General features: G+C 40.7%; 3 protein-coding genes and 1 pseudogene across 5 annotated transcripts; 2 read left to right on the forward strand and 2 right to left on the reverse strand.

Moving 5' to 3' along the window:
- Window positions 1-309: 309 nt before the first annotated feature.
- Window positions 310-2414, reverse strand: ccr10 (chemokine (C-C motif) receptor 10). Its single transcript, XM_076035542.1, has 2 exons — window positions 719-2414; window positions 310-449 (listed from the first exon to the last, which is right to left on the reverse strand). The coding sequence occupies exon 1, from the start codon at window positions 2412-2414 to the stop codon at window positions 1356-1358; it is 1059 nt and encodes a 352-aa protein (XP_075891657.1). The 3' UTR covers window positions 310-449; window positions 719-1355.
- A 7732-nt stretch (window positions 2415-10146) lies between these two features.
- On the forward strand, window positions 10147-14068 carry LOC142893986 (receptor activity-modifying protein 1). Its single transcript, XM_076035052.1, has 5 exons — window positions 10147-10303; window positions 10401-10472; window positions 10896-11015; window positions 11199-11361; window positions 13016-14068. The coding sequence occupies exons 1-5, from the start codon at window positions 10267-10269 to the stop codon at window positions 13263-13265; spliced, it is 642 nt and encodes a 213-aa protein (XP_075891167.1). The 5' UTR covers window positions 10147-10266; the 3' UTR covers window positions 13266-14068.
- Window positions 14069-14379: 311 nt separating this feature from the next.
- On the forward strand, window positions 14380-18550 carry LOC142893985 (uncharacterized). Of its 3 annotated transcripts, none has more exons than XM_076035049.1 (7): window positions 14380-14444; window positions 14978-15079; window positions 15525-15635; window positions 16276-16971; window positions 17908-18059; window positions 18135-18262; window positions 18362-18550. In XM_076035049.1, the coding sequence occupies exons 2-7, from the start codon at window positions 14992-14994 to the stop codon at window positions 18528-18530; spliced, it is 1344 nt and encodes a 447-aa protein (XP_075891164.1). In that variant the 5' UTR covers window positions 14380-14444; window positions 14978-14991; the 3' UTR covers window positions 18531-18550. The 3 variants fall into 3 exon arrangements, with proteins under 3 accessions (XP_075891164.1, XP_075891166.1, XP_075891165.1); XM_076035051.1 differs by having other exon boundaries at window positions 14410-14444; window positions 14978-15058; XM_076035050.1 differs by having other exon boundaries at window positions 14429-14475.
- A 229-nt stretch (window positions 18551-18779) lies between these two features.
- Window positions 18780-21467, reverse strand: LOC142893984 (UDP-glucuronosyltransferase 1A5 pseudogene; annotated as a pseudogene).
- Window positions 21468-23199: the final 1732 nt, after the last annotated feature.

Genomic DNA, 23199 nt, shown 5'->3' on the forward strand with positions numbered 1-23199 from the left:
ATAAATGTAATAATTTTTTTCCTGTTTCTTTTCTTTTTTTTTTTTCTTTTTTTTTTTTTTTTTAACTCTGTTACAGTAACAAACAATCATGTTAGAATTTAACAAAGTATTTATTGAGAACAAAAATCAAAAAACAAAGCATGCAGACATTTTACTTTCGTTTTTACATAGTTTTGCTGTACGTATATACAGTAAACTATTCAGGGTGTAAAATTAAGACCTGAATTGAAATAAATGCAGGGTGTCACCCTGCCTTCGCCCTATGACAGCTGGGACAGGCTCCAGCAGACCCCCGTGACCCTGACTCTGCACGAACCATGGAACTGTGAACTTGTGCACTTGCATCACATGCCTGAGTGACAGCTTCTGGGTCTGTCAACAGTCTATCTTCTAATTCCATTAACCTTCAATTTACTTGGAAATAAATAACACAGTGTTTGGACATTATTCTGTTTCTCACATATTTGTAGTTACACAAACTGCTGTGGCTTGTATGTACGTGAAACAATAATGTACCATGCCTTTCTCATTGTCATTATGTTTAATGCCCTGCGATGAACTGGCGACTTGTCCAGGGTATCACCCTGCCTTCGCCCTAAGACAGCTGGGATAGGCTCCAGCAGACCCCCGTGACCCTGAATAGGAATAAGTGGGCATAGAAGATGAATGAATGAATGAATTATGTTTAATGACATGTTTATGCTACAGTCACAGTCACAGTATTACAATTCAAACAACAGTTGTCATTTCAGTCGTCATTTCACCAACTTCTTGCCTATGAATGTCGACGCTCTAAACACAAGATATGCCTGAGAATGCTCTCAGTTGTTGTTAAGGTCATCATAGTCTTCGAGAGTTGATTCATAGGTAGCAAGATCTAGATTCATATACCTCATGCTCTCTAAGACTCTACAGAGAAACCTTTCACTTTTGGTACCTTTTTGCTCTGAAAGCAACATGGAAAAGTTTGCATGAAACAGTCATGCTTTCCGGCATGTGCATGTACTGGAAAACAAACCAGTTTTTCATCTACCGAAAAGCTGTACTGACTCGACTACTAACAAATGCTTGACTTGATTTCTACATGAAAGTATGATCACGCAAACAGAAGAACATAAACGGCTGAAGGAGATTTTTGTGGGGTGTGACTGCAGACCCAAGGGTAAAAATGGAGGAAACTTAACAGTCTGCGTTACTCTACATAAAAAAGGTAACAGAAAAACAATCCACCGCAACCAAAATGGCACAGACAAATTGCCCAACTAGATGAATGGTCAAAGGTTGGAATAATGCAACAATGGTGTGAGCATTTAGACATATTTTTTTTGTACCAATTCTTGTACCAATACCAATTTTTAACTGAATCCAGGGGACCTCGGGGTAAGGCTGGTTGGAGAGCTAGCTAAGAGCATGGTGCTGGGGGGCGAGGAAGGGGTCACCGAGCTGGCTGTCAGCTGGGCCCCATCAAACATGCACGGACGGGCCGAACCACGCAGGAGTCGCAAGACGTCGCTCCGGAAGCGTACGCCCACCAGCGCGTACAGCACGGGGTTGATGCAGCAGCGGGCATAGGCCAGCGTGCAGGTGACGTACTCGAGCAGCGGACCGCAGAAGTTCCCGGCCATTTTGCGGGACAGCACTACCGTGTACGGCAGCTGAAAGAGCAGGAAGACCAGCACCAGGCACAGCATCAGCCTCAGGGTGCGCTGCCGGCGCCACTGCTTCCCTCGCTGCTGCTGCTGGGCGTGCCCCTCGTGGAGCACCCTGGCGATCAGGGAGTAGCACGTCACCATCACCGAGAGCGACAGGGCGAAGACGCCGATGACGGCCCCGTTGGCGGCCGCCTTCACCCCCCCGCTCCTCAGCAGGCCGCAGAACAAGTTGTCCCCGGTGCGCGTGACGCCCGAAAAGAGGATGTCTGGCAGGCTGAGGAGGACGGCAGCCAGCCAGACGCCGGCAGAGGCCGCCATGCCGACTGGCAGCATCTGGCGGCGCAGGCGCAGCATCTGGCGGGCGCGCACCACCACCAGGTAGCGGTCGATGCTGATGCAGGCCAGCAGCAGGAGGCCGCTGTAGGTGTTGATGGCGTAGGTGGCCCGCGTGGCCTTGCAGAGGGCGACGGGCAGCACCCAGCCCAGGTGGGTGTCAGCGGCCTGCAGGGGCAGCGTGAGGAGCAGCAGCAGGTCCGCCAGCGCCAGGTGGAAGAGGAAGACGTCGGTGGTGGAGCGCAGGCGGTCGCGGCGGTAGGCCGCGAAGGTGACGATGACGAGGCCGTTGCCCGCCACGCCCAGCAGGAAGACCACGATGAAGACGCACGTCTGGAACACGTTGATGGCCAGCTCCTGCTCTTCGACCCCGCACCAATCTGAGTCGTAGTCGGAGGAGTTGTAGTCGTAGGAGTCGGTGTACGCCATCACTTGAGGATGAGATAAAAACAAGTTTTGTTTATGGACATATCTGAGGCAGTGTGACTAACTGCTTGGGTGATTTCATTTGGGGGATTTTACAGTGGCGGACACAGATTCTTTTCCCTGGGGGGGGGGGCACAGGGTGAGACCATGACTCACACAGCGGGGGCAATAAGTAAATACCTGATTCTAATTGTTGCTGTAGTTGTTTGTATTTATTAAATGTTTTCAGTGTGACCTTATAACAGTCGGCCTGCAAATCCTCACCAACGTTTATATTGATAGTCAACGTATATCAACTTGTTCATATTGTCCTAGGATTAGGGTTAGTTTTACATTCAATTTCTTCTTTTGAGTGTCTTGTTTCCCTAAGACTAGAATTATTCATCAAGTCAGACATACATTATGTTAAATGCATACATAAGAAATACATATGAAAAAAGATACTGTACATCAACAAACAACGATGCTAGTGGTGGTTGTGAGGAATGGGGGGGGCACATGGAACATGTAAGATGTAAAAGAAAATGATTTTATTTTCTACATATACTATGTGTATATCGTTATGATTTGTAGTGCATATTATAATTAATTTCCCAATACTGCTCTCTCTATCTGTTTTACATGTTTCCGCTTGAAAATATGGTCCTTGCAAAATGAAAAGCATTTTAGTGTATTTTTAAAAGAAATTATTAATTTTCAGGTTAATAAAATGAAGCAAGTCATTTTTGGGTTTTGGATAATATCTTATGAAGAAAACTAAGTTTATAGTGCGTCACAGCTCAGAGTGTTCGTGCAAGCATTAAATGTCATCATTGTCTCAGGAGCCATACGATACAGAGAGATTTTAAACTGAATTGTACTTTCAGTCAAAATACGAGGCTTTAGCGACGGAAATGAGAAAACCTTCAGCCTGTCTCTCACTCTCAGGGAGCAGCCGTCAATTTTGACTCAGTGTGGTTGACATGTTGCGTGACTGGCAGCGGCCCGTTGGCGGCGGGAAGCCCACGGGCTCCACAGATCAGTCAGTGTCGCGTGCCAGCAGCCTTTATGAGACGTTTTCACAAACACCACGCACCATTTTAACTTCAGACTCACGGCATCAGACTGCTGGAAATATTAAATAGGCATTTCCTTTTTTCAGCTCAACACTTGAAGACGCATTCAGAGAGTCTCTCGGTGGGTAAGAGGCCATATAACTATACTACTATACTACTATACTACTACTACTAGCATATGACTGAGGCTATTCTGTTTGATATTAATTTTATTATTTCTGAAGTTAATAAATAAGAACAAGTTTAGATTTGTCAATTGATGGGCACCACCAAAGCCTTTAAATCAGTAAAATCGCGCAGTAAGAAAAGAATCGTAGTGAAGAAGACTCGTAATATTAACTTCAATAAGTGAAACAATGCTAAGTTGCAAACTAAAATACTTCACCTAATACCAAAACCAAATTTTAACCAACATTTACATAAGAGGAACACACCAATTTGTTTGAATAGTTTTGAGACAGCTGAAGGAAAAGAGGAAAGAAACAGACTCGAGCCATTGAGTCATACCTGACGACCCGGGTCTTCCCCACTTCACACTATTTCATTAATGTTGTTAATAAGAAAGGAACAACAACAAGGCGTTACTTTCATGCTCTATGTAAAATTATATTGTTATTTGCAATAAATATTCAGTTATTTAGACATGAATGCAGAATCAACTTTTGTGTGTGTTCTTTTACGCTTATGACCAAAAACCTTTTCCTCCACTGACTGATCCCCTTTGTCGCTCATGTTCCAAATGTTTTGTTAATTCTAAGAAACTTTTTTGTTATACTGTTAAGGTTTAGTACCATCAACCAAAATAGCTTCTGCCCATAACGTCAACAATAGCAATGCCAAAACATCTAATTCATATTAAAACAAAAAAAAAAAAAAAAAAAAAGTTACCTGAATAAAAATCATTAGGCAATAAAAAAATAATGTGCATTTTCTTTATTTAGTAATCTTCTTTTTAGTTAGTTTAGTGCTCCTCTTGTGTCCATAAACCATTGACAAACGGCTTCACTTAACAGTTTTTGGCCGTTCTTTCGAGTTCTTGACCCACTGTCATATTTCTGTCTCAAATCTTCATTTGTTCCCATTGTTCTTTCGTTTATTGAGTAGTGCCAAAAATCAAAACATTCAAAAGAAATTAGATTTTTTTTTGACAGTTTTAAAATTATTCTTATTCTTATTTTTATTCTTATTCTTATTCTTATTCTTATTCTTATTCTTATTCTTTAAAAATGCATGCTGTTTTCTTGTTCTTTGAGAAAATATATGTATTTTTTGGGTTACACTACTCAGATATCAGATCATCTCAGATCTGAGCAGTTAAATTTCAAAGGTCACTTTGATGCCATAGTGGGATCCATGAGCAGCTTTCACTTTAAAATATGAAGTTATATTTCTATAGATGTGTGTTATTTCAAATGCAGTTATTTGTCTGAGGAGCGTCGTCTTTTCATTCAGCTGATGAGATTTCAACACAACCATGTGAGTCACTCTGAGCAAAGCCCAACCACTAGTAAATCCTAACCTCAGTTTCAAAGAGCGAACCTCATGATACGCTGCCTTCAAGATTGGCTGCAAAACAAAATATTGATCATGCAAGTGCTGCAGCTTGAGTCAGTTCATATTTTCCATCAGTAATTCTTAGACTTATCATCAAGGTTGAAGTGAGGCTTTTGCGAGGCGATCTTACCGCTGCTGTTAGAGGTGCTGCACATGTTCAAAGTCCTTGTCTCTCCTCTTTGGGTTTGAGAGGATGGCACACAAAGCAAGGGGTAAGGATGAAAACCTGCAGCAGCTTCAGCCAATCAGAGTGGCTGTATAGGTTTTGGTGAACTTTCAGTGCCCGTGAGTTGAGTCCAGTTAGTTGCATGTAGACAGTTTTTCACTATCAGTGAAATGTACTGTGTCTGAATATATGTGAAGGTTAAACGTTCAGCAGGAGGTCGCCTCAGGGTGTGTCGCCCATCAGCAACCACAACAGGTTGACAAGCCGCTGCTGAAGCTGTAGGCATCGAAACAATCACCGCACAAGCTCCCAGCTTAAGAGAGTAACTTCATAAATCCTTTAAAGTATATTAGATTGCAATTGCATTGTTATGGAAATAATAAAAACGACATACGGCGAAGGCAGGGTGACACCCTGGACAAGTGGCCAGTTTGTCACAGGGCCACAAACAAAGACAAACTCACACTCACATGCACACCGATGGATAATTAAGAGTTTCCAATTGACCTCACATGCATGTTTTTGGACTGTGAGAGGGAGCTGGAGAGAACCTACACAGGCACAGGTAGAAAATGCAAAAAACTCCATAGAGAAAAGTCCCAGGCCCGGAATTGAGCCCATGGCCTTCTTGCTGTGAGGCGACAGCACTAAGCACTGCACCACCATGTCGCCACTTTTTATACATTCATTAATTCATTCATTTCACTTCTCCTGCACTCTCTGAATGATGGATCCTCTCCCAGTTGTCTGAGGGTGATGACAGGGTCACACCTGGGACAAGTAGCCAGCTTTTCCTTGCTGATTCAATAACTGCTGCACCACCATACCTTATACAATGTCACTTGGTTCAAATTTTCTCCGTCACAATGAAATTAATTCACCTCAAGAGTCACCTTATGCTTTTCACAGCATCACAGCGATAAACTACTTTGGTTGTTCTCATAATGAGTTCATTGTGTGAGTTCATTTAGTATTTTAGAATGATCTTTTTTTTCCCCCATTCACTTGTGACGATTGCCTTGATCCAGGAAAAATCTCAAGCAGCCTCTCAACAGCTGCAGCTTCCTAAACAGATGTTGCAATATTTTTAAGAAAATACATTTAATTGACAATTTAAGACATTATGCTCTTTTATTAACATAGCACATTAAACCTTTTTTTTTTAGCAAAATAATTTAACTATTCTCTACTGAGTGAGATTTCTTTTTTTTTTTCTGCTGACAACATGATTTGTCACCCTGAAAAAAAAACTGCTTGCCAGATGCTGGCGATACCTTCCGGTTTGGCTGAGGTTGTTTCTGATTCTGGGAAAGGGTGTACACATCAAGTCAGCTGGGCTATCGTTCTGAAACATGTTTCTTCTTGAAAACTCCTAGGCTGGTGTTTGTGTGGTTGTGATGCGAAACTAGTGACCTATAAGGAGGCACTCAGCTACATGTCGTGAATTTTAACGTAATTTATTATGGTACAAACTCTCTGGTGTGGTAAAACAATTGTTTTTGTTTTGAATTTACAGTCTAATTTGAAATATATTGTGCTGCGTATTGTGCTGTGTGAAAAAAACAAATTAATTTCTTGATAAAAGTTCAAAATCCACATAATTAAAAAAATATTTTTTTCATAAAAAACGCCTCAAAATGTGTGTATTAATATATTAATGATATATACATATATGTAAAATATATTGTTATTATTTTTAAATCTATCTCCGTTTTTTTTTTTAATAAAAACCTTAATTGTCTGTAATGTTTAAGCTTTAAACTAGTAATTATTTTTTTTTTCGTTTAATTGTTTATAATAGTCTATTTATAATAATAATAATAATAATAATAATAATAATAATAATAATAATAATAGTCCTTTATATTCTTTTTGAATTATTCAAAATTGTTTGGGAGGTAAAAAACAAAACAAAAAACAACCTAGATGTTTGACTGAGGCATTGAGATGTTTTTTGTTTGTTTTTCATACAAAATAAGATATTAACCATTAGTTTTTCACGCCTTCATAAATAATGTATACAGTATATATTTTTATGATTAAAATCGTGGTCACCGTCTTACCTGATGCTGCCGTGCATCGAAGAAAAAACACGTGAGCTACAGGTTCATCAACAACCACCGCCGCCACCAGGTGGAGACATAGTACGAAAGCAAGAAAGGGGCAAGGCCTTCTGTGTCATGATGACGCTGATCGTTTCTAGACTAGACATGATGGGAACAAGTTGCTTCTTTACTTGTTCCCACGATGCACAGTACCACATTATCTATATGTTCTATCTATAAATAAGATAGCACATATTTTATTTATCATATCTTTCTAGTACTTCTATACATAAGTACTATATCTATGTACGATATAAGTACTAGGCCAGAAGTCATTTGCTAATTACTTCATACTTTAAACTATTCTATAACTAAACCGACTTGCATGCACTTTACACTTTTTTTTTCTTTTCCTGTGCTGAACTTCTTACAGTTCATCCTGAATTTTGGTTGTTTTTTCTGTCTGCAATGTAAAAGCCTTTTTTTCTAACAGTAACTGATTATTGTAAAATGAGCATGAAGTGAAGTGAAGTTGATTAAAACAAAACACACCCTGACCACAACAAAATTAGTTACATGAATTCAATTAATGTTTACTTTGTGTTTTACTTTATTCTTAGGTTCGAAAAATGGATTAGCAGAGAAGAAAGCAAAGATGTGACTGTCCAGATGAATGGATGCAGTCATGAGGAGACTCACTGAAGCTATGGGAAATGTCAGGGGAGAAGTTTCATAGTATCTGTAAAAAAAAAAAAAAAAGAAAGAAAGAAAGAAAGAAAGAAAGAAAAACTAGATAAACTGTATGGCACAGTGACAGAGTACTGTTGTAACTTCCAATAAAAAAGACAGTAAGCAAGTTTTCAATAAGGAAGTGCATGTGAAAGTGATTAAATACAGGACTCCTACCCCCCCCCCCCCCCCCCCCCCCCCCCCCACTCAGACGCAGAGACAACAGGTGTGAAGTGCAATTCCTGAGCTAAAACTGCTGCTGCTTGAAATGATCTCTGGTAGTTGCAGAATGACTTGAAGCCTCAGAAAATTGAAACCGATCTCCGTTGAGTTGTAACATCAACAGTTTCCAATCAAGTTAAAAGATATAAATGAGGAGATAGAACCCTCGCAAGACCTTCTCCTTCCATTGCTGCTGAAGAAGAAGAGGTGGAAGTGCACAAGAGGAACCAGTGAAAAAGCATTCAGCTGGAAGGTCAAACCTGTCCTTTTTGGTCCCCTGCTGATGCTATTCTGAAATATGCTGGGGCGTCATTTTGGCCATATTTCTAAGGCAAAACCTGTAATGGTAGTTAATGTGGAGAACTAGTTCTGAGGGGAAAGTCAAAGATTCAAATGCCTGTAGTGAGAATCCTGAAACCAGTGGTGTAGTCTACATGATACACAGGTATACGCTGTAAAACCATAGAAAAGGTTCCGAATTACTGTTTTTTTTGACACAACGTTCACTTTCCCTTTTAAAAATGTGATTAAAAGGATGTTTTATGTTCTTATCTGTTTGATAGTCAGCCATTGTTTTAGGGCCGCTTTAGAGAATGTACTTGTGTTTGCACCACTTTTTGCACTTGATTGCTGAAACTTCATTTGTTGTTGTTGAAGTAGCTGCGGCTGGACAGATGTGTATGATGGGGAGGGGGGTATCAGAGTATCCCCACTAGAATAAACTGGACCCCACCTCTGACTGAAACCAGTCCCAAGAAGAAAAGAATAATAATCAGAGGACACAGATAGGCACACACTGAGGACACCTGGTGGGCAGGAGAGAAAGAGCGGTACCCCTGCCTAATCTTTTCTATTTGACATGATTCGACTGAAATGACTTGATTGCTGATTTCAGCTGTCACTGACATGTTCATGCACTATAGATGAAATTAAGACCGGGGGACGTCTAGCACACTTGCTGTTGGAGATTTAGCGAAAGAGGTCTCCCGGGCCCCGTGTGAGGCATTTTGCGAAGTATTCTGATTGATTCTTACTTTGTAGATAACTTTTCTTCATTGGTTCTAAAGTGAGAAACCAGGGCATTCAGTTGTTGTCAACTCGTTGTCAACATTTGTATGCATATGTGAGATAAGGAAGTGCAGCGTCGTCTCACACAGAAAACTTGCAGAGATCTGCTAAAAGCTTCCTGTGCGCAGCCTGACAAAATCTGGCATCCTGCTCGCCACCAACCTCGCAGACAGGAAGCTGTTGCTGCTAATGGTGCACATTCCTGCTTTAGGTCAACACCGTCTTTTGCCCTTCTTGAGATGTTGTGTGCATACGTGCGTGTGTGTGTGTGGAGGGGGGTGCGGGGGGGGGGGGGGGTGCGGTTATCTGAAGTGTTGTCCCCAGGGGCCTCTTTTCCACCTAATCAGATAACAAGCTGCCAAATATGAACCACAGCGCCACCATCAGGCCTGTTACGCTTAAGGAATGTGTACCACTGTGATGTCAAATACTGGAGTGTGGCTTTTGAAAGTGAATTATGCGCGGCTATACTCCACCGCAGTACAGGTGAAACATAAAATCTGATAATGAGAGAAATACTTTACAAATTAGGTATTTTAAGAGCATAGAATTCAGTCATTGTTCAGAAAGTGTTCCTGTCCAACAGCTGATAATGCAGCTTTTTTGACGACTTAAACTGAACAAAAGAAACATTAAGGAAACAACTTTTAGCTTCCATCAGGATTTGAATCTTGATCTCCTGCCTAGTGCGTGCGTGCGTGTGTGTGTGTGTGTGTGTGTGTGTGTGTGTGCGCTTGCGTGTCCACGTCCATCCACCTATTCTCTATTCCTCGCAACTTTTATTTATATTTTGAAGGTCTGAAAGCCGTGCGATCAACCATCTTAGCTGTCACAGCATCACTTCCCACAGCATCTCAAAACTAAACAGGATGTCCTGCCTTTCAGAAATTCCTCAGTGCGCCCTGTCCATCTGCGGAACACAATCAGTGCCCTCAGATAAGGAGGGCTGGACTCGTTCCTGGAGCCACTCGGCTCCTCAGAGGTCCCTGCAGATCTCCACATGATCGCTCTCCACCATGATCCTGCACCTGCTGGTCTTGCTCCTCAGCCTTGGTACGATTTGCTTCGCAGACATATTTTATTTTAGAGATGTTTCTGTTCAAAACCGCTGTTTTGGTGGTTTATTGTGATTCGCTTCTCATTTCGGCAGGTGCTGTGGAATTACAAGCAGCTAACATGACACGTGAGGTGTTGAGGAACCAAACATTCACTGATGGCAATTGTAAGTTTCTTGTTTTTTTTTTAAGTTATTAAATCAACACGTTGATTTGTTTGAGGGGGGAATAGCATTTTAAATTGCTTTGAGCTCTTTCCCCCCACAATTCTTTTTTTTTTTTTAAAAAAAGGGGAAACTGAACCAAGAAATTTTCAATTTGACTGTCCAGCCAGTTTTCTTACTACTAGTTCTGTGACTCAAGTTGCGACCAATCAAGGATGCTTATTCCAACATGAAAAAAAATTGATTATATTATTTTCCTTCGGTGATGTCCAAGATATACATTAATTTATAAAGTCTTCACGAAAAGGTCAGATTTGAAAATAATAGCATATCAATTTTAGAGTAAACTATTGATAATTATCATGGTTGGTTTTATTGAAGCCATCATTTGTCATTTTAAATGTATGTCTAACTGTTGGCCTCCAGACACACTTAGATCCAGAAATGGGACTTTTAATTCAACGGAAGATGAGAGGAGTCAACTTGAGGACCGAATCAAGGAGATAATCAGAAACGAAACATCAGATGCGATCACAGAAGATGATGGTGGGTTTGTTTTTTTTCTTCCACTTCTTTATCAGCCTCCCCACACGACCTGCCCTCACAGGAAGTACTTAGGTATAAACTCTTGAGCGGGGCATCAACAGTTTCACTTTCAGCCAAATGATGCGATGAAATCAGGAAGAAATAAGTTTGTGTCAGTGATGTGTCTTTTGGATGCTTTTGCAGAAACCTTTCAGGAGCAGGAAACAATGTTCTCAAGTGTCATCAAGACCAAGTGTCATCGAGACCAGCTGGAGATCTATGGTCACAGATGGTGTGTGTACCCTTTCCACCAGGCGATGACGTTGATTAGCCCTGAGGACTGGTGTGTGCTCGAAAACGTCATTAGGTATGAACCTCTATGATTTATAGCAGGGGTGTTAAACTCAAACACACAATTGGCCAACATTTAAAACTTGGACAAACTTGGTCAACATTGAGATTTCTTCAAAAAAATTTCCTCAAGATATGAAAGTGAACCCTTTTGTATGGAACCTAACAAGTTTTACTTCAACCTGAATATGGAACAAGCAAAGCTTAATACTATAGAATACATTACTTAATATTGCACACATAAAAAAAATCAAATTTCAAATTAAAAAAACTCATCAAAATAAATACAATGTAAATGTAAAAGAAATCCTATGCCTATTTTTTATTTGCAGCCCTCTGATTTAAATGTCAACAGTAACCTTTTTCCACGGGCTAATAATAAATTTAAATTGAAAATAACAACAATAATCCAGTTCAGTAATAATAATATCCTTCAATGAACGTTCTGTCCTGATTGACTGACCTAAATACCAGCAGAGCATTCTGGGATTTTCAGTATTAGAGGTACATGTGCTGTATAAGACTAGCGGGCCAGCAGTGATTTTGTTTTGCCAAATACAATTACAATGTGGGCCAAATTTGGCCCACGGACCAGAGTTTGACACTTATGATTTAGGATGTGAATGTTTGGGGAGTTTTGTTCTTTTTAATTTCAGGAGAAGCGGCCTAGTGAGCGCTGGTTGTGACAGTGTTTGTCTTGCTTTTATACTGTCAACCAAGAAGCAAAAGATGTTTAACGTTAAAATTAATTTAAAAGGCACAATTGAAAACAAATTCTAAAAAAATGCACAAGCCAAGTCATAAAATGTGAAAACATAAACAATCACAGAATCCAGGTAAATTAGCTTGCTGACTGATGCCCCTTTTTGTAAACGTGTCTTATTTTTACTGTTTCAACATACAGTATATTTAAAAAACATTATATCTGACATTTAGTGCCATCAAGTGGACTGAAGTCAGTTGTCAGTTGTACACAAAAGTCAATCTTATAGTTTTTTCTAAAGAAGTACCAGATATGATATTATACAGCTTTATCAGAGAAAATTTAGTGATATTATGATTTCTTTCATTTATATTAATTTTGTTAAATAAAAAAAGTAAAAAAAAATTCTTGAAAAGACCCTTTCCTCTTTTTTATTCGGAATAGCTACATTTCCCAGCAGTTTGTATGTTTTATCCATGTTTCATGATTATTTTGTGGGGAAACTGGTTTCTTTTAATAGTTAAAATCAAAACGCAGCGTTCACCAAGTCAGCGCTGGAAAAAGGCACCATGAGTGATCTTATTCATCAAACTCTGGCACAGCGAAGAGGCTGTTTAGTTGGTGGTCTTCCTGTTGTTCTTCACAGGGGGCAACTGAGTGATAGGAGTCAGTCACATTGCATGTGTCAGGGTGAAATGATCCATCTTTATGTGGGTAAAGCAAACAGCCACACCCTGAGTGAGCTCCCACACAGAGAGCACTCTATTTATGACATGCAACAGGAAATAGTTTGACCAGAACAGTTTCAGTCCGACTTGCAGGTAGATGTACCACCCTGCTGTGGCAACTGAAGAGTTTCATTTCACAGAAGAGAATTTCATGAAGAGAAAACTGAGTCATGTATCAACATTAATCTATTTTTTCCTCTGTATTTTTCTTCCTTTCGATGTTTTTCTCTCTGTTGCAGACCATACAACGAAATGACACTGTGCCTGGAGCAGGTGTCTAAATTTTTGGGCTGTTTCTTCCCAAACTCTCAAATTCAGGACTTCTTCTTCTCAATACATTCACAATATTTTCACAACTGTACAAAGGAAGAGGACCAAGACATAATAGATCCTCCTGAGGAGATAATGGTCACCCTCATACTGGTCCCTGTGAGCCTTATTCCCATCCTGATTTACATGGTAGTTCGCAACAGTAAAGTCCAGGAATGAGTCATGCCCGTCATCACAGCCTGCTTCAGAGCAAGTGCGCCAATGTTTTTATTTTAAACTCAAACTTATATCTGTCTTCACATTCTCCATCATTGTGTCTGAAGGAGGAGACTTGCTTTGTGTGTGAACAATCCTGCTTCCTCACCATTTAGCGTGTCAGAAATTTCTTCCTGTATGGAGTGGGAGGCCGATGGGTTTTAGCCAGTGCTTACCGCGGAGGAAGCAGCCACAGGTATCAGAGCATCTAAATTAGTCAGTGAAGAAGGCATTTATTGGCCTCATTACAGGATGTAAAGGATGAGGCTGATAAGGGCCATTAGCACAGAGTCGCGCTAACACCGTCACACACTTACTTACACTTAGGCAAGACAGCAGCCACTGGTGTTAGGCTGTGTCCTCCCTGTATGCTTGTTTCTTCACTGGGAGCTTCCAGTTCCCCAAGAGGGCTGGTATATATGACAGAAATATATAATATATAAACATATACATATATATATGTATATATATATATATATATATATATATATATATATATATATATATATATATATATATATATATATATATATATATATATATATACATATATATATATACATATATATATATAATATAGAGACAGACATCCCTCTGATTCCCTCTTATCTCACAGCCTCTGCTGCAGTGCCAGCGTTGCATTTCACACCTCACTGTATCCCACAGTCACAAGTGTCTTTAATAACAATGGAATCTCTTTGAAACAACAGTGTTTGGAGTGCTTGGATGCTGTTAACTGTTCTAATAAATTCTGAAAATCACCCAGAGCTCCGGAATGTAACTGTGTGCTAATTCACTGAAACAAACTGAAAATGGCATGTCACCACCCGCTGGCCAAAGTGAAACAAGACACATCACTGCCAGCAGAAGTTTAAAGATGTTCATAAATCACTCCAAACATCTTATCATTCACTTAATAAGTCAACTGTCTTCTTCACAAGTCAAACAAAGAGAGAGTTGCAGCCTCGCTTTGCTATTGTTCGGTAAGAAGAGATAAGCTAACATCAAACATAGCATGCTATTATTTGAGCATCTGCACGAAGACGGGGGTGGGAATGGAGGGTTTTAAATGGGGGTGGGGGTTCACAGATTTCTGCTGCATTCATCAGGACTACAGACGGATTGAGAGGCCATAGGACCAGGGTGAGTTTTTATCTGCTAGTCATTTTTCCAAGTAAGAGAATTCTTTATAGTTGTAGCTTTATTAGATATATAGTTGAATTTCACATTATATGAGCATATTTTCTTGTCCTTTATATACTACATGGCAGGCAGAGCCACCGGTGTTGTGTAAATAGTCAAGGTTTACATTCTAATGGGGAAATTAAATAGAAAATACCTAACAGCTAAGCTTTTAGCAGCGGCATTAATGTAAAATGCTGAAACAGCAGTGCTTCAGATATATTGTTTTCATGAGCTTGTGTGGCATTTTGCAGTATTCTTCAGACATTCTGAAATCTGTACTTCAAAATGCCAACCAGAACTAAATTCTTTGTGATGTCTAGCCATGTTAACTCTGAATTGGTTGCAGGTTCCTGCACTGTTGAGTCCCCTTTCACACAGTTACACCTATGACTGCAGCATCAGTGTGTCCAGCTGGCTCCTCATGCAGCTTGTTCTGTAACGAACAATTCATCCTGACTTGCTGATGCTCCTGTGACTTTGTCTCCTTGAAGGCTGAGTGGTGAAAATGGTCAATCTTCGGTGGCTGAGATGGACAAATAGTCCCACTTCCAGCTCAATGCCAGTACCTCAAAGTAAGCAGGAACAGGAGGCAGGTAAGTAATCTAGCCAGTTGGATTACAGAACTTTCTTCCCCCAATCACTTTATTTGCAATTTGAAAATTGATGAAAATTGAATTACATGCTGGAATAATTCAATCATACAATCTAAGTGTCTCTTACCTGCTTTTTTTTTTTTTTTTTTTTTTTTTTAGCTGTATTTAAAGTATTACATAAATTACAGGCACAAATTGCATTTTTTTTTTTTGTTGTTGGTAAAAACCTTTTAAACATATTGTTTTGAGAAGTGGAAGTTGAAATTTTTAAGACAACACTGAGTTGATTCAAAACAAGTTTCAAGTAAAATGTCTTATAAAATACATACAAACAAAGACTATTCTTTATTCAAGAAGAAGACCGCTAATCACAACAAAAGTCATTTTGGGTCAGTGTGAAGTACGACTAAAATAATCACTGACATGGTTCTGTTGTGTTTCTTAGCATCAAGTTGTTTCAGAAGCAAAAGAAGCCACCAGAATGTCCGTCTGCTGGTCGGCCTCCTGGTGCTGTGTCTGTCGTTGCTTGTCGTCTGCGTAGCTCTTTCAATCTTGTGTAAGTTTCTGTGCATGACAAAAAAAAATACAGATATACAGATATACAGATACACACGCACATCCAGAAAGCTTAGATGGGTGCTGGATCATTAAAAAAAACAAATCAAGATGTTGTCCACCACAAGATTTTGTTGCCGTGCAGATCTTTACTTCTCATTTTAAGTTTCATGCATGCATCTCTTAATTAGCAATGAACATAAACTGTAGTGAGATCAGTGGGAAAGCTGGAACACATCACACTGATGTGGCATGTTCTACAATACAAAAGGTTTGTTCTGAATTCCTAACATTTAGCAGCAGTTCATCTCTCATGGTTGATACTGAGCATGAACAAAGGTAATGCAATCATCCTATGGTAGCTTAATTTCTCACTTTGCCTTCAGCCTCACCATGATCTGAAGAAATACTCTGCTACCACCTCGACTTGCATACAAAGTACAAGTACATCAGAATCATTCATCATCACACACAGCTAAAACAAACTCCCAAGTTTGTTTTCCGATTTGAGTTCTAAAGTGAATCAAATAAGAAGTTGTATGTTACCGGCATTCCAGTTTAGCTAGGCTACATCTTTTGATTTTACTAATCAGCACAATTTTCCATTGACTAAATCTGTAACGGCTCTTTCACTTTTCCAGATAACACTGAGCCAAACAGCAGACCAGGATGGAGGAGCCTCCTGTTGGACTACCACAACATCAGCGAGAACTACCTCATTCTCACTAAAGCCAATGCAAATCTGCGAAGTGACAAAGAAACCCTGAAAGAGCACAGTGCCCAGCTGGAGGAGCAAAGCAAAGTCCTTAACAGGACCTCAGCAGAGTTGATGTCCGACAATCTGGCCTGGAGTTCAAAGAGCACAAAGCTGATGGAGAAAATTGTCAATCTCACTTCTACAAACTCCCAACTCACCCAAGAGGTTGAGCGTCTAGTTCGGAACAAATTCCAGCTGGAGGAGGAGAAGCGAAACATGTCTCAGACCATCCGACATCTTGTCGACTCCAATGCTCAGCGAGAGGAGGAGCAGCAGCAGCTCTCGGAAATCAGCCTCCTCCTGAGGGATGAGCTCTCGCAGCTGAAAGAGAAAAATCGTCAGCTTTCGGAAATTAACAACAGGTACGAAGGAGAAGCGAAGAAGAGGACCGACTGTGAGAAGGTGTCACAAAGCAACACAGTGCTTCAGGAGCACAACCAGAACTTGCAAAGCACTTTGATGGCACAGAGGCAGAAAGCAGTGGAGCGTGAGGAGCAAATGGCGGCACAGATCAATTCTACAAGAGAGGCCCTGAATTCTTTAAACCTCTACTGCCCAGTGGTCAATCACAAAACAAAAGGTGCGTGCATTTTAGTTTCCTTTAGCTAATTTCAGAATTAACAGATACGTTTACAGACAAGTCTTTTTTTTTTAAATATTTTTTTGGAAAGCTCTCTGACTTTCTGTGATGGCCACAGAAGCGCCACAGAATCAAATGTCATGCAAGTCAGAGTTCCTTTAAGAACATCTATTGAGTAGTATTTCTGTTGAGGCGTCATCAGCAATAAAAATAACCAAACCCCTTCTGAGATTCAGATTCAGTGAGATAAGTGGCAATTAGGAGGACAAAGAGCAACACTGATACAAAGAGTCCTAAACACAAGGAGTAATAAGAGGCAATAAAAGTGGTGAGAAGAAAAAGACAGTGAGTACAGAATAAAAGTAGACGTCAGACGATTAACAATGGCAGGCCTGCTGCATGCAACAGTCTAACAGTGGGTGCAAGGTAGTCGAGTGCAATAGTGACCATGTAATTGAAATATAAACAACATTTCAGTTCATGTACAGTGTGGAATATTGCACATGATATGAGGGTTGAATACAGCTGATAGTTACCCTTTAAGTCTTAGCCACCCTTGGAAGTTCAGGAGACCCTGCAGGCCGGACAGCTGTCCTGTAGGTGGATGGAGTGGTACCAGCAGCGCATAGGGAAAGCTTGCGTTCAATCCCCAGCCGGGTCATACCAAAGACTGTAAAAATGGTACCCATTGCCTCCCTGCTTGGCACTCAGTATTCGGGGTTGGATCTGGGGATTAGATCACCCAATGATTCCCGGGTGTGGCACCACTGCCCACCGCTCCCTCAGGGGATGATGGATCAAATGAGGAAAACAAATTTTGCATCCTTTGGGATGTGACAATGTCCGGCACTTTAACTTTAACTTAACACTTTCAACAAAGCCAAAATGCTTTCAATTCCTGTTCAATTTGCCATGTTTTTTTTTTTTTTTCCACAGAGCGGCTTTGCAGAACGTGCCAGGAGGGCTGGCAGCTGTTTGACAGCAAGTGCTACTACTTCTCTTCTCGCATGCTGGCATGGGGCTCCAGCAGAGCCTGGTGCCAGACACAGGGTGGTGACCTGCTCATCGTCAACAATGAAGACAAACAGGTAAGGATCAGCCAGGCAGACCCTGAAATATCACTCTTTAAGTGTGGTAGTTCAAATTCTTTGCTTTCGAACCAGAACTTTGTCCTGGAGACCAGCCGGGCCTTGGACCAGGGGAACACCAGGCTGTGGATCGGTTTGACAGATGCAGAGGAGGAGGGGAATTGGCTCTGGGTCGACGGCAGATCAGTTACATCAGGTTTACAGTAAGACAGCAAAGGGGCACTTGCACTAATTCTAATTTGACCAAAATGTAAACTTTAAGGTCCAATTATGAAACTAAGTCCCTGCCTCTGTTCCTTCAGGTACTGGCTGAGCAGACCGGAATCCGGGTCTGAGCCTGATGACTGGAAACTTAATGACCCCTTGGGAGAAGACTGTGGACACATAGACATCAATGAAGAGACAAAGATGTCTTGGATGGATGCCTCCTGTAAGACACTGTATCAATGGATCTGTGAAAAGACCGTTTGACTGCCCCGTTTTTCTTGTTTCTTCCTTCATCTGCTGAAGCAAAATGACCCTATCATTATCAAACAATGGAACAATTGTACTTAAAAGTAAAGTATACAGTCTTCAGTCTGTTAAAGAAAAATAAAACCAGTGGCGACATACGCCTAGAAATAGGATTTATTTAATTTTTTTCCTTTTGAAGAGCGGACCATAAAAATGTTGCTCACACATCCATAACACATAACAAATCATTTCTGTATGCATTATCAATTTGTTTTTTGTTTTGTGAGTAAAGTACAATGATGTAATATTCTGACAGAATTGGAGAATTATTGTATTGTGTTTAGTTAACAAATAAAGTCATGATTAATTACAAAAATAAAGCAATAATACCAAAAACTTCTGATACTACCACAGGTGACGTTGCCAGTCCTAATTTTGGACGTGAATGTATCAAATCTGTGAAAGTAAAACTACATGTAGTGCTATACTATTCCTGCTTGGATTTTCTTTTGCTGCACATTCTCAAGCAAAGGTACCTTATCAGTCCCACTGTGAAGGCTGTCAGCATTAACAACACAGCTACCAGGAAACAGAAAACGTCCACAGAGTTATAGGAATACCAGGGCATCTTAAAAGACTCGGTTCGTAAATGCGAAGCCCCTTTGTGCCTCATGACATACTCAATCCAGAATAAAGCCGTCTCCAGAGGAGGCACCGGCGTGTCGCGATGGAGAGCAGACAGACGTTTCATGTTGCTTCTGTAAGACGGATTGTGAAGAACCTCTTGTACTGCCTCCAAGAAACTCTGGCTGGTGATCTGGACTGCGTCCACTACCTTAGCAGCTCCTCGCACCTCCAGTCTTAAAACATTCTCAAACTGGTCAAATAGGAGCGGTATGCCTATAATTGGCACTCCGTGGTAGATGGACTCGTAGATCCCATTTGTTCCACAATGGGACACAAAGGCTCTGACCTTTGGATGACCCAGGAGGTCGTTTTGGGGCAGCCACTTTACTAAAAGAGTGTTGTTGCCCAAGTTGTTTGGTCGCTCGCCATCATACCTCCATATGACTTTTTGAGGAATTTGGCTAAACGCGGCTGCAATTTCAGATGTGATTTCCAATGGTAGGCTCTTCACCAGGCTACCAAGAGACATCACAATGAACCCATGCTCCCCTGAACTTTGAACAAACTCCTCCAGTTCTGATGACAGAGGCTCCGATGGCTTGCACTGAAAACCACCAATGTAGACAACATTTGGCATGGTGGGTCTCGGGAATTCAAAGATAAAGTCCACACGCATGAGCCAGATGTCTGCACCTTGTAGGAGGTGGTAAAAATCAACGTCAGGACCAAAATACCTTTCTACCAATCTATTGTAAGGAGGGGATATTATAATGATATCAATGAATGTGTTGAAGAGATAGAAAAGCGTATTCTTGACCCTCTGTCCAAAGTCCATCTTATCAGATATGTTATGTCCTGGTACTGGCACATAGGATGTTGGTGATGGTGCTACCATAAAATGTCCCTCTCCGCTGGTGATCCATCTTACATTGTAAACAGTTGGCAGCTTTAGCTCATGAGCCACCAGCACTCCCACAGCTATTCCTGGGTCTATCAGAACCAAATCAAACTGAGTGTCGTGGAGGTTCTGCATTAGAGTCTTGTTTTCAAATATCCTTTCCACCATCAGACAGGCATCTTCGTGTATTTGGGCCAAAGAACCGACCATTTCCCAGTAGAAGTTCATAATGCTCGGCACAAACCCCCCCTGTCTCTGCAAGGCCAGCATCCTGACCAGGAGCGTGTTGAAGAAGTCTTGGTCCTCCAGTTGGGCGGTTTCCGGCTGGGTGATGGTAATTGAGCGGTAATGTGGTGCCTGTTCCGTGATGTACCAGCTGGTGGAAGAGCGAACCACCGTGACCTCGTGGCCCCTGGCGTGGAGTCCCCGGATGAGCAGGTTCATGTTGAGCCAGTGGCTGCCGTCCAAAGGGAACACCAGAATCTTGCCGCCACTCACCACTGGGCTTGTCATGAGGGATGCGGCAACAAACGCAACAGCAAACAAGACACCAGACATGGTCCCTGAGGATTCACTCTAACAATGAGAGACACACAAGCTTGATGTCAATGAAAATGTGGTGACAGCTATCTGCATGTTCTTTTTCATTGCTTAAAGGTCCAGTGTGTACATTTTTTTAAGGAAGCCCACCTGACAGCGCGTTTCATATTTAAAGCACTGTCAGGCAGCTAACTGCGCGAGAACCGTTCTAAGGGTAGGAAAACCAAATTACATTTATTGTACTGTAAGTAGACACTTTTATTAATGTATTATTTTGTGCAGTGTATGTTAAGCTTTTACCAGAGAAAGAGAAAGCTTTTTTCCTGAGACAAATTAAAATTAAGCCTTCCCACTGACACTACAAAAGCATTACACAATACTAAAATATGTCATTCTACATTCATATGATCCTTTGTTACATGTCTTATCCAGTTTAAATGTACTTAAGTCTTTTAGAAAGCATTATTCTGTGTATCAGAACCTGTGGTCGATAAAATTAGGGAGTTTCATGTGTGTCCCAAAATGTCTAAACTGTAACAAAACTGTTTATGGTTCAATGGATACCAGGTCCAGAGCAAGCAGTAGCTTGAAGGGGGGCTCCCTGAGGTACAGGGCCTAAACCACGTTTCCTGTTTCTTCTCTGCACAACTGTTGAACAGTTACTTAGTCTTTCAAACGTATGTACTACTGCATGCACAGTGTCTTAAAGTGTTGATGGGAAAGTTGAAACCTACCTTCAATCTCTGAAAAGCAGGACAAGGTTTTGCAGGTCTGTACGAGAGGAACAGAGCTCACGATTTGGGCACACCATGACTGTGTGTGTTGGGTTACATAACAACGGGGCGGGAGTTAGGGAGGAGTGTGTGTTTGTGTGTGTGTGTGTGTGTGCGTGTGTGTGTGTGTGTGTGTGTACTTTTGCAGTATGACAACATACTGCGGTAAAGAGGTAATTTGGCGAGAATTTACACCTCAGTGAAAGCTCCTAGATGAAATTATATGACTACATGACAGAAAAAACAAGGACATTTTCGATCACACAAAAAAATGTTTAAAGGAAAAGGCCTTGTAGCATGAGCAGTTTCAAGGCAAGCAACACCCAGATGCAGAATGGGAAAAATTAGTTGAGGGTACAAAGTCCAGGTAAGAAGCTATTTAATCCAGGAGGCGGCAGTCGGTACACAGGAATGCAGAAGAAAATGACTGGGAGCAGGCAAGAAGCCATGTTCGAGCAAAATATCACAGAAGGCTGACAGAAAGACAAGCGAGAGCTTGTACATAAGAGTAACAGAGACCTGGCAAGACATAAAGGGGCAGGTTTGTGCTGAATTACGCAATGAAAACAAGACCCTGATTAAAAAAGCTTTGGGTTTACTCAACAAGGGCAGGGAAAAGAGAAGGACGTAGGGAAAACGAGGCTCCCCAAAATAAACCGGAACATGCAGATGGCAACAAAATACATTTTCTGACAGTTACGTCCCTGCTCGTACTTATTACATTTTTTTACACATTTTCTGAAATTTCATAATTTGATTATTATTTTAATCACTCCAAAACTAACTGCACATCATTATAAGGTTTATTCTAGTAAAATATTGTTTCTTATTTAGTGTCCCTAAATAGCTAGGGACATCCCTCTCTCTATCCAATAATAAACGTAAATTATTTCTTGTGCTATTTTAAATTCCAGTAGATCCCTAAAGTATGTTGAAATAATTTCAAGTTTATTGGTATGTGCCAGATACCCTGTGCGTATGTTCAATGTTGAAATGAAATTACAAACATATTGAAAATTTAAAACACTTATTTTTTTTTATTATTGTGCTTTGTTTTTCCCTCAAGTATTAACACAGGTGATAAGCAAATGATAGGAACTTTTGTTGCTCATGGCCAGACCACTTTGACCATATTCACCATCATATTTCTTTGACACGTTAAACTGGATGATTAAAAATGAATGCGTGATTAACAGCACATGGAATTACTATTCTACTCTATTCTGATTCTATTTGCCTCCTAAACTGCCCCAAACTGTCCTGAAACCTTTGTTGCCTTTTTGTCTTCACTTCCTTTTTTCTAGTTTCAACCACTACCTCACGGGCTCCTCCAAGCTGCTACCAACAGAGTTGGTATCAAATGGCTGACTAAAGGGTAACATAAAAGGAGCATCTATATCAAAGCATGATCAAGGTTGTCTTTAATCTTTTAATGTTTAATTTATAAAAGAGATTTTTAGATACTTTTTGTGTTGTTCTTTGAACAACACATTAGGTTGTTTCAGAAGGAAGTCCCATTAGTGGTAGTATAAGCATTTCAGTGGGGTGGCAAAACCAAAACTTCAGTAGTTCAAGCCAGTACAACAACTGCAACCTGTAGTCAATATAATAAACATCATGACTTCACCAAGCAAAGATGAGAATATGAACTGGAACCTTGAACTGACCACAACTGAGATTCTACTTCCTGTCTTCAGACCGTTTGTCAATGAGCTGAAGGAGTTGCGAGGCTTTATGCTTGACTCAGAAACAGTTGATGACACAGTAAGGAGAATTGTTACAGATCTCTGTGTTGAAATAATTACCATCATTGCAAAATTCATTTTTGAGGCCATCAAACAGAGGATTG

This window comes from Nelusetta ayraudi, unplaced genomic scaffold, assembly GCF_046127955.1.
Source record: "Nelusetta ayraudi isolate G7.1 ecotype Tasmania unplaced genomic scaffold, CSIRO-AGI_Nayr_v1 ptg000042l, whole genome shotgun sequence".
In the NCBI taxonomy this organism is placed as follows: Eukaryota; Metazoa; Chordata; class Actinopteri; order Tetraodontiformes; family Monacanthidae; genus Nelusetta; species Nelusetta ayraudi.